This window comes from Coenobita brevimanus, chromosome 66 (assembly GCF_032717465.1).
Source record: "Coenobita brevimanus isolate Jiangsu-jjx chromosome 66, ASM3271746v2, whole genome shotgun sequence".
NCBI lineage: Eukaryota > Metazoa > Arthropoda > Malacostraca > Decapoda > Coenobitidae > Coenobita > Coenobita brevimanus.
The window spans coordinates 10,741,140-10,753,202 of NC_137019.1; the positions used below are offsets into that span (position 1 = coordinate 10,741,140).

General features: G+C 42.6%; 1 protein-coding gene across 1 annotated transcript in view; it reads left to right on the forward strand.

Annotated features, from left to right (window-relative positions):
* The window catches only part of LOC145405378 (homeobox protein abdominal-A homolog), a 225,666-nt gene that overhangs the window by 112,462 nt on the left and 101,141 nt on the right, over nt 1–12,063 (forward strand). Inside the window, exons 2-3 of the mRNA XM_080276785.1 lie at nt 504–551; nt 2,998–3,033. Coding sequence (XP_080132911.1) covers nt 504–551; nt 2,998–3,033 — 84 coding nt within the window. The remainder of the gene's footprint in view (nt 1–503; nt 552–2,997; nt 3,034–12,063) is intronic.

The following is a 12,063-nucleotide window of genomic DNA, read 5'->3' on the forward strand; positions in this document are numbered from 1 at the left end:
CTCTGCGTTATCAGCGAGGGGGAGGAAGGCTACCGCAAGCGAATTAATTTTTAGGTTCTTTACGGGACTTCCCGCCTCATTTTTCAGTCTTGGCGGAAACTAATTCTGAGTTTATTAAAAGAGTGATTGATTCACTGCCTGCACCGTAATTGATATTAAAAGATGGCCTTAAAAAAAAAAAAAAAAGCACTCTAGGCAAGAAGAGTTGACCTGAGTGGCTTAGGATAAATGAATCACTATAACCTATGAAACTTTGTGAAAAAATATGGTTCACTCATGCGAAAAATAAAATAATGAGGTATCGGTTTGTCAGAATTATTCCAGTTATGTAGAGTTTAGTTTCTTCCTTATTTCCTTTCTGCTTTTACATATAATCAGAATACCAGAATTTTATCAACCCATGCAATAGTTAATTGGTTCATTCTTCCCTTTTTTTCCAAATAAGTATAATGAATGTTTATCAGTCCATGCAGTACATAACCAATTTTTTCTGTCCTTTGCAGAAAACCAGTGGCGAGGTCTGACGGCCAATTGGAACGGCCTGCCATGGAGTAAGTATTACTTCGGTACGTTGACACAGAGTCCCACCTGGGCCACGGGGGCTCTATAGGGCCAGGGCAACACGTCCTGGCCCTCTGCAGTTGTGTGGGCAGGGGGGAGGGGGGGAGGGGTCGGGGGGGAAAGAGGAGCAGAGCAGAATAGCTATTGGTGGCTGGCCGACTTTCACACCATCACCCCGGTCCTCACTCCAGCTCTCATCGTGGACCCATCTCCTGCCCTCGCTTAGCCTTCACCCCGTCCCTCACCCCACTCAGTCCTCTCCCCTCTGCGGTGGGGGAGGGAGAGGGGAAGAGGTCGGGAGGAGAGGGGAAAACAGAGGAACAGAGCAGAGTAAGCTGTTGGTTGGTGACAGGCCGACTTTCACACCATCACACCCCGGTCCTCACCCCAGCTAGCACCGTCGTCCCATGCAACTCCTGCCCTCACTCACCCCGGCCCTCACCCCACGCCCGCCCTCTCTCTCCCCTCCTTCCCGAGTTCCAGTCCTGCACAGATTCAGCTTCTGGTAATGGGTCGCGCTGAGTACCACCAACAGTAGCTGCTGGGGGTCTAAGATGGGCTCGAGGGGAGGGGGGGAGGCTGTTGTTGCAAAGAGATGAGAGTGCAATAAGAGTGCAATAATACCTGTGCTCATTATATTCTCCTTACACTGTTCACACGGATTTGGAGTATCTTAAAAGTGCTCATTTAGGTCAGGGTGCATTTTCTGAAATCGCTTTCCGTTCTGTTAGTTCACCTTTTATAGAGCTGTAAGATGATGTTCAGATTACTGCTTATTATACTATGCCTCAGGCCAGGATACACTTAAATACACTTGATACCACAGAGCACTTTAATACACCTGGTACCACAGAACACTTTAATACACTTCATATTACAAAACCCTTTAATACGCTTGATACCACAAAACATTAATACACTTAATACCACAAAACACTTTACTACACTTGACACCACAATACTAATACACTTCATGACACAGAACACTTTAATACACCTGATATTGGCAGACGATATTATTAGAGAGTTTTCAGACTGAAGGGATAAGATAAAGCCTACCTTAACCCCTTCACATAAGCTGAATAAATTAGTCTTAATTTGCTAGAACGTATTGGAAAAGACGTTATCGGTGTGAAGGGTTGATGTTTGCACAGATAATACATCGCACCTCAACCCAGCACAACACAGCAACTCAGCACAGCACATCACAGCAACTCAGCACAGCACATCACATTACCACAACACATTAGCGCAACAAAACACAACACAACATAACACATCAGCACAACACAACACAACACAACACAACACAGCGCAGAACAACACAACACAGCAGAACAAAGTGCTGCACTACAGAAAATAGCACAATAAAACATCACAGCAACATACCTCTCACAGAACACACAAAGTCCTGAGAAAAGTTAAGATTATGTTCCTTATCCGCTCCTTTCAGGCCGTCAGGCGTAACAGCAACATTTTATTAGTTGACCAAAGTAGCAGATTCCTCGCCAGGTGCAAGAGGTATCAAAAGGTCATTACTGTTGAGTCGTAATGGCCATATCACGGGGAGTAACTTTTGGGGCCCCAGATTAACTGCAAATACCTCGCACCCATTTACCTGATCAATTAAACATTTTGCTCCTATGACGTACTTTTCAATATATGTTTTTGCTGACATAAGGGGATTTTATTTAGCCCCGGGGAGACTTTTAAAACTGGAAGGATTAGATGTCGTCTTTCTGAAACTGAATAAAATCGTCTGTAATAGCAAGAATAATGTTGAAAAAGCGTCATTGGATGGAAGAGGTTTAGTCATCTAGTTACTCTTTCTGATGGCCATAAATTTGTTTTGAGTTTTTTGTTTTAATTTGATGCTTCTTTTGTACTGTCGTTAAATGTAAATCTTATCAACGTCAAATAATTTAAATGTCAAGATTAGTGTACTTAACAGGGTATTTTACTGAGATATATATGTTTTTTGCTTTTTTTTTTTAATTAAAGGATAGGAGAGCGATTTAGAGAGAGATGTAAATGATGAATAGATATTTTTTTAACTGATGTGTGTAGTTACACACACACACACACACACACACACACACACACACACACACACACACACACACACACACACACACACACACACACACACACACACACACACACACACACACACACACACACACACACACACACACACACACACACACACACACACACACACACACACACACACACACAGCCTCAGCAGTGGAGGTCCTAATCCCCATAGTGTAAGTAAGTCTGTGTCTCTTTTTTATGTGTGTGTTGTTGATGTTTGATGATGCTGAAAAAAAAAAAGACAAAATACCTGTTGTTGAATATCGTTGTCCTTGTTATATCGTCTCCCTCCCCATTCAGTAGTTACAATACCGCCAAATTGACCTCATATTCCAACAGCGGCGATGATAGACTCGATAAATTCATTGGTCTCAGGTAAGTCTTGATTTCATTTTACCTGTTAATTGCTCTCTTGTTTTTTTTTACCTGTCTGTCTGTCTGGTCTGTCTTTTCTTGCTCCTTTTTTCTACTGTCTATTCATTGTCTTGTGGGCTTATTTTTGGTGATTATCTTTTGTTTGATATTGTTATTATTATTGTTTTAATTTTGAGGTGTGTTTTCTAGTAGCTGTAACTGCTTGTAGATTACTCTCTCTCTCTCTCTCTCTCTCTCTCTCTCTTCTCTTACTTATATCCTGTACTTCTGTCTCTCCTCTCACTGTCTACCCTGTTTCTCATTTTCTCTGTAACTTCCTTACTTTCTTAATCTAAATCTACGAGCTGTCTACCTTCGTGCATGCAACGTATTCAATTCCTCTACCTTTCAGTAACAGTAGACTTATTTCTCCTTTAAAAGACAGTATCTAGTAGACTCTCTTCCTTTTCTTTCACTTCTATATCCCTCGCTTTGCTCGTAGATAAGACTCATATAGTAGTGATAGATTTTTCAATGCTTCTTCTTTTTTTAATTCTTCATTAGTATCATCCACTTCATTATTATACACTACTCAGATGATGTATAGAGAGTAATTAGGCGGTAATGATGATAGTGTTGATTATTCATAGGGATGTTTCAGTGTAGTAACTTATGCTTTATGTGGAAAATTATCTCGCTGGAAAAGACTGGACAAGAAGAGATATGTCGGATAATAAAAAGCTAAATTTATAAGTAATTTCAAGAGAATAATATATATATAAAAAAAACTAAGAAAATCGAAACCGGATATTTTCTTGATATGAGTTTTGAAAATTTCGTATAGATTTTTTCGTTTTTTTCCATTTTTTCTTTTTTATTGGGATGGAGCTTTTTTTTTTTTTTTTTTTTTTTTTTAAAGGGCTGATATTACCGGAGTGCGTGATGGAAACTGTGGTTAGATGTTTAGTTAAATTATTGGATTGCCGTGGTACTTCCTCTATGTAAAAGCAAAACGTACACTATAAGAGAGACGGTCATGTGTACGTAGGTATGTGTGTGACGCCATTATTGTATCACACGGACATGAATCACACACACACACACACACACACACACACACACACACACACACACACACACACACACACACACACACACACACACACACACACACACACACACACACACACACAGACATTCTCCCACCCACCCACCCCCAAATTTCCACCACTCCCCCCTCCCCCTCCCTCATAACAGCGTGGCGGGCCCCGAAGCGATGTAATTTATGTAACCCACCTCGTCAGTTAGGCCAATGTCAATAACCAATCTCCTTCGCCGGTGAAATAAACGACTCGTGCAAAAGTTTCGTAAAGCTAAAACGTAATATGCCTCGTATAATCGTGGCATAAATATAACATAATCGACGGGCCTCTTATGCTCCTTTTCCTTCCGTCTTCTTCCTATCCTCCTCCTCCTTCCTCTCGTTCTCGTCGTCGTCCTCCTCCTCCTCATCCTCCTCCTCCATCTCGTCGTCGTCGTCCTCCTCCTCTCCATTTAGTTCCCTCTTTCTTTTTCGTGTTTCTTTTCGTCCTCTTGGTTCTTCTTCTTTGTCTTCTTTTTTTTTTTTCTTTGAAGGTGTTGTTGTGGGAGGTTTCAGAGGCGCTTGCGTTTGTTGTTGTTGCTGTTGTTGTTTGTGGTCTGTCATGTTTGTAATTGTTTGAGTGGTTGAGAGAGAGAGAGAGAGAGAGAGAGAGAGAGAGAGAGAGAGAGAGACAGACAGACAGACAGACAGACAGACTCAGACGGAGACAGAGACAGTGTATGTGTATTCGTATGTGGGAGAAAAAGTGCGCTTGTCTATGTAAATGTATGAGTGTAAGACGATGAAACATAATTGTGTGTGTGTGTGTGTGTGTGTGTGTGTGTGTGTGTGTGTGTGTGTGTGTGTGTGTGTGTGTGTGTGTGTTTCAGTTTTGTTGTAATTCATCCGGACGTCGTCCATTTCTCCATTTTTTTTTAGTGTTCGTGTTCCGGTTACCTTTTCTTTCAATTTTTTGTTTTTCATCCTCGTTTTTTAGCAAAACGTTAACATAATCTAGTACTGAATAGAGAAAGTGAAGAAGATTATGAGGGAAGATGGTTTTGATGATCTATAATGCTGCTGGTGATGACATTGATGGTGATATTGATAAGTATGAATATATAGTGTTGCTTATAATAATAGTAATGAAGACAATATTCATCCTTTCCATCCATACCCACCCTCGCGCAGTCTGGCTTCTCCACTTATATTATCATTTCTCTGCCTAGATGTACCTTCCTCACTATTCCTTTGTCTCTCTTTGCCTCATCCTTCTGTGTCACTATCCAGTTGCCTTTCCCCTCTCCTTCACCATCCCTTTGGTTCACTATTCATCTACTATCCCCTGCCTCATCCCTTCCTGTCTCATCTATCCCCTCCCTCTCTCCTTGCCTTACCACTCCTCTGTCACTGCCTCACCATCTCCCTTCCATTCTTACCCTACTTCCCCCCCCCCATCTTTTTGCCTCATCCCTCCCTTCTCCATTCCCTTGCTACCCCTTGTATCCCCCTCCTTGCCCCACCATTCCCCTGCCTCACCATTGCCCTGCCTCATCCCTCCCTGCCTCAATACCACCTGCCTCCCTCAGTAATACAGCAGTGTCATAAATATTACACAGGCAAGAGAGGACCATTGCCTCACTCACGCTCCTCCTCCTCTTCCTCCTCGCTGAGAGAGAGAGAGAGAGAGAGAGAGAGAGAGAGAGAGAGAGAGCCTACGAATGATTTAGTATTTTAATGGCGTGATGTGTAGATACTTGGGTAATTATTCTCTCCACCACAGAGCCCCCTTCCGACTCTCCCTCCTCTACAGAACCCTCCTTCCCACCACCCTTCCTCCACCACAGACCCCCTCCCTATACCACAAACCCCTCCCTCGCTGCCTCTTCCACGCAGCCCTCCATTTACCACAGACACTCCCCACCCTCCAACTTCGCTTCCCCTACCACAGACACACCCCTCCTTTCTGCGCTCCCTCCTTTACAGAACCCTACCTCCACCTCAGATCCATCCCTCTCTCCACCTTAGATACCATAGAACCTCTCCTTCCCACTCTCCCTCCACCTTAGACTCACCTCTTGCCTTCACTCAGCGTCCCCTGTCCATCCCCTTGTCCTTCCGATCAACTCCCTCTCATCTCACTTCATCCCTCTTCACCTCCAGAACTTCCACTCAATCCCTTCCTCACTCATACCACTCCCTTCTCTCCTTTCCCTCTCCCCGTCCCTCGCAATACTTCCCTCCTCCTACTTCCCCCTCCTTTGTTTCGCCTGATCTTACCATCTTCCCCCCATCAGTGCCTCATCCCTTCTTTTGTCTCTGATATATAACCTTTTTCTCCTCTCTCCTTCGCTACCTCTCTGTGTCAGAACTCACCCTCGACCCCTTTCTCGCTCAGATCACCCTCTACCTCCATCAGCACCCCCTCTCCCGTCTCCCCTTCCCCCTCCCCATACTCGTTGAACAATTAGCCAGGTCGTTTGAATCCCATCAGTGCCTGCGCGACTCCTGCCCCCAAGTAGCGGTTTACCCCCATCACCCTCCCTCACTCCACCCCTCTCAGTGTTTGTCTTACCCACCCATGTATCTCGCTGAACCACTTATTGAACGATTTGGAGGGGTCAGTTTTGTGTGTGTGTGTGTGTGTGTGTGTGTGTGTGTGTGTGAGAGAGAGAGAGAGAGAGAGAGAGAGAGAGAGAGAGAGAGAGAGAGAGAGAAGAGGGGAGGGGAGACGTGCTTATGTATAGTACGTGAACATACTGTAATACTGTTATTTATTCGTGTATTTTTATGGATCTGTCATTGTATCATGCTTATTTATTTTTATTCATTTCCTTCTGCATTACTATATCATTTATCTTTATCCATATTTTAAAGAATCAAATTGTACATATTTTTATTTGTTTTCCCTTCATTCGTGCTTTTAGAGGAATGGAATTATTCGTCTCTTCTATTTTTCATATTTCTAGACCTGCAAACCGTATTTATTATTTGTGGGAAAACGGGGTAGTGATGATGATGATGATGATAATGATGATGATGACGATGATGATGATAAACGACCGTGCTAGATAAGTAAACACGAGCTTATCGGAAGTTGCAGACACGCTAACGCAACTTGCAAAGAGCATTTTAATGTTGCAGTAATTACCGTGAGGCGCCATGAATCACGTTTATGTCCCTCGCTTGACAAAGAAGTAGAAAGTGTTATCGCATTTCAGAGCCGGGGAATTACGGGCAAAAATTGGTTTAAATGCTACGGCATATCTTTTACGACGGGGAATAATAATGTAGACGCCGTGGACCTTTGCTTCCTAACCTCTAACAAAGGAGGTGAGCAGTCTACTAGTATCTAACAGAGACACTAAGAATCCTGTGTCTTCATTCGATGATTGAGATTCTACCTTGCTGTGTTCGTTTGTTCTTTGTTATTATCGTGTTCACCGTTGCTGTTATCTTTGTCATCGCCACTGTTATCGTCATTGTCATCGTTATCGTCATCATTGTCGTCATTGTCATCATTATCATTCCTACGTAATCCTTTCTTCGTTCTTTGTCTTGTGATTCCACGTCAAGTTGTTAGTCATCATCATCATCATCATCATCACATTTATTGGACCGCGTAACATCGAGATATTAGAAGCGGAAAACCTGCATTGTGGGAAACAGTTAACAGATACCCAGACTAAAGTAGAAGAAAGGCGAATGAAATATAACAACACAGCACAGTCATTCCACAGAGAAAAAACACTCGTATACTGGAGAATTATAGACATGAATTAGATAAGGTGGGGATGTGGAATATTTGGATTATATACATGAATTAGATTAGCGGGGAGTGTGGGCGGTCTGAATGGGAGCGATGAATGAGGAAGATGAATGAGGGAAATGAGTGAGGGAGATCAATGAGGGGATGAATGAGGAGATGAATGAGGGAAATGAATGAGAGGTGTATGAGGGAGACGATGAAGGTTAAGCCCATTACCCGTGGACACTCCTCAGATAGTTCTCATGTGTTTTCGTGTTTCATGCTCCTGCATCCAAACTCACTTCATTGATAAGAGTGGAGATAAGACTGGAATGATTGTGGTAATGATAACAAGCTTTTATACTGTAATCCAGTGTGAGTGTACCTCTTAGTCACCTCGTTCATAATAGTAGAGATAAGAAAATAATGAAGATAATGATAACAAGCTCTTAGTTTCCGGTCTCTGCATACATTTTTACCTCGTTTCTCCACAAATCCCTCCTTATTGAAAAAAAATATGTATAGAAAGGTATATACTGACCAAGGTGCTGTCGGATATTGCGTTTCGCCACAAAAACTACCTAATAAAATCTCTTATTGAAAAAGTTGATATATTAAACAAATTACTCTCAGTTCTACTCATTTCTCGACAAACTCTACTAAAATAATAAGAAAAAAAAGGGAAACGGTTGATGTAATGACTAAAGTACTTTCAAATCTACCTCGTTTCTCCACGCTTTGTACTAAAACTGCACGTGCGTTGGGGTGTTTAATCTTGTAGTACAGCCAGACGGATAATACGTAGCACATAATAATTTTACACAGTGAAGATGAAAGTGTAATTAAACGTGACTTATTACCTCGTGTATAGTGTGTATTTTGCGATGAATAACACTCGCTTTTGTTCATTCACTTTAACTTTGAGATTTTCGTCTTTTTGCAGCACATTTTGCATAGGTCAGTGGCAGAATAAGGCAGTGCTTCCTTTCCATAGTACTTCTTCGTGACTAGCATCATATTCTAGTATTAACCCCTTGCTACATCTCGGTATTCGAGATTGAGAGATGGCAAATTGAGTGATGCGTTCTTTATTGGGTCTGCTAAGTATGGGGCAGGCAGTAACAGTGATACGTGAAAATGTGTATAATTCAGTGAAAAGAGGTAATAGAGTATCACCATTTTCCTTTTTAACTGTTGTAATCTGCATATCGCGATGAAACCAGCCATAAGATGTAAGTGGACGGTATGTACCAACACTTCTAAATAAGTTCCCCTCAAAAATATACGCAGCCAAGAATCCACAATTACCTCCCATTTTTATTATTCATTTATATATTTACGGGTGAGGCTGTTCCAGGTATTTATTTCGTGTATTGATAACTATAATTAAAACACAGGTGGGTACTAAATTGTGTAGGGTGTGATAAATCCCAGGGTGTTGAAAGGTGATAAGGTGGTGGTGATGGGAGATAACACTTTCAGCTCGTTGACTTTTATTGTTTAGTTTAGTTTAGCTACATACTGGCAATATTATAGAACTTGTCTTATTGAAGTTCATATATTCAGGAAAAAAAAATCTTACGGAAGAGATTAGTAAAGGCGATATCTGACCCCTCTAGTTGGAAAAAGCTCTCTATAGCTGAGTAAAATCGTCTGGTGGTAGCAACAAGACGCAATATTCCTTGTTATTCTTGCTACTTTCAGACGATTTTATTCGGCTGGAGAGAGTCTTTTCGAAGTGGAAGAGTTAGATGCAGCTTTAATTAACCCTTTCAGTGAGAGAGATTTTTGTTTTCGCCCAAATATAATCGTTTGGAAGTAGCAAGAGTAATATATACGTCGTCGGAGTGAGTTTGATGTTCCCCTGGCGGATCCCAAAGTGGAGGTGGATAAGGTGTGTGTGTGTGTGTTTGTGTGAGAGAGAGAGAGAGAGAGAGAGAGAGAGAGAGAGAGAGAGAGAGAGGGAGGGTAATTATACACGTAATTACATTTTTCCCCGTATACAAATTAGCAAACAGTGATTAAAGTGTCTGATGCGTGTGAATGATGGTTTGGGCTGTGAAATAGAGATCGAAGAAATGGAAGGAGGAGAGAGGCGAGAAGGTTTTGAGAGAGAGAGAGAGAGAGAGAGAGAGAGAGGGGGGGGAGGCTGAGGTGAATCTTGTCAAGAATCCACGACTTCCTCTGCCAAAAGGGAAATTCAGCAACAAAGGTCATCTCTCTCCCTCTCTCTCTCTCTCTCTCTCTCTCTCTCTCTTTTCACATTACATTTCCCCCTCCCTCTTCCACGACCCCCCCGCTTCCCTCTTACCCTCTCACTCCCTTCCCTCTTACTTCCTCGCTCTCTTCCCTCTTACCCCCCCTCTCCCATCCCCTTCCTCTTTTTCCCTCCTCTACCATTCCCTATGCTTTCCTTCTTCCTCATTTCCTTCTCTCCTTCCTTTCTGCTTTTTTTTTTCCCGTCTTAATACCATTCCTTCTTCACTCATCCATCTCTGCTTTTCCATGTTTCCTCTCCATCCTCCCCCATCCTCCCCCCCCCCCATTGTCTCCGCGACGCCTCCCTTTCCTCCCCTCCTCCAAGTATGACACAGTGAGAGGACTGCGGGTGAGTGTGTGTCTCGCTAAATGTGTCTTTGTGCCTTTTGTCTGCCCTGGTCTGCGTATGTTGTTTTGTATTCAAGTGATTTATCATCGCTGCAGAGTTACACTGTTACTGCCGTCTCAGTTTGCCTTGGCCTGCGTATCGTCTCGTATGGGGTAGGCGATGGCTTAGTGGACAGAAAGGTGTCCTGCATTCCTAAAGGACCCAGGTTCGAATCCTGGATGGGGCAGAGAACAGTTTAAGGATTTGAATTTCGTTAAAGCAGACTTTTTTAATGGCCGTAAGACCCTTCGACATGTCAAAAATACACTTCCTAAAACCAGCACATTAGTCCGGTATGAGACATCCCAAGGGTGTATTCAATATAGACGGTGGATGTTAGCACCTAAGTGGTGGCATGTGTAAGTGTATAGTACATAGGATTGCTAGGCCTAAGGGAACGGGATTTGAAGTCTGTGCCCAGAGTGGGACACCTAAAAAGAAAAATATTCAAGCGTTTAAGCACCAGTAGAGTTTAGAATTGTCAGATTTGCATCCATGTACCGTCAACGATAAAGTGGTTTAGATCTAGCCAAGGTGAAGATCAGGTTATCTGTGCATCGACATAGGCCTGTATTCTACCCTTGAACATAGCATTGCACTATAGTAGCTTAGCCTCATTCCCATGTGACGTATATCAGGGGCTGCTATTAATGGGCAACGGTGCATAGGAAACTTCTCTCAGTTTAGGAATATTTGCCACCAGAAGAAAGTGACAAGGGGTGAAGTATCAGACGTACATTTTTCCCTTGCACAGGACACTGAGAAGTAGAACGAGGTTAAATATTTGGCGAAGAGGTTCAATATTTGACGAACTTTTTCCCGCAACTGTGGATTCATGGGCTAAAGCTCCTCAAAGCGACATGGTTCAGAACTGTTTTAGCCGCTGGATGCCTGGATGTGACACTGTGATCTGGAGTTCCTTTTGTGTTTATCGGAGCATTGACGTTTGTTGGTGGATTGAAACAGGGAGGAACTTTTGACCCTTACTGTACACCTGCATGTTCGGTCCATGTGCATCTGTGGTCATATAGAAAGATTACACGTGTGTATTACTAAACTACACATATGCATCATACTTCCAAAACGAAGCAAAACTTTCTCGCGTTCTTGCTTCAGGACGTATGCGTTAGTGTGAGGAGTGCGTATGTGCCCCTCTCCTCTCTTTTCCCCTCCCCCTCCTCTCTCGCTCTTATCCGCACGCACACAATCGATACATCTGGCTCCCTGCCCTAAATCGATTGCCACTAGGGGGGGTGCAAAAGAACCCGGGTGGAGTGGGGAGGCTGCGTAGAACAGTACATTTGTGCCAAGAATAAAATTTGAACTATATTAATGAAATCCTGTTTTCCTGATAGTAATTTCTAGTTCTTTTGTGCTAATTGTTACGTATTGCAGTGCATGTGTGTCCGGTAACAGATATGTTATAAAAGGAAATAGGCATACATAATTTCTCTTATGTACTACCAAATTTCCTATGGTTGCATTACTTAAAGCTAAATGCATATTATACCGATTGCCACAGCTAAAACTACTCACTGTAAGCCTTATTTTTTTGGCTGCCATTGCAACTTCTGT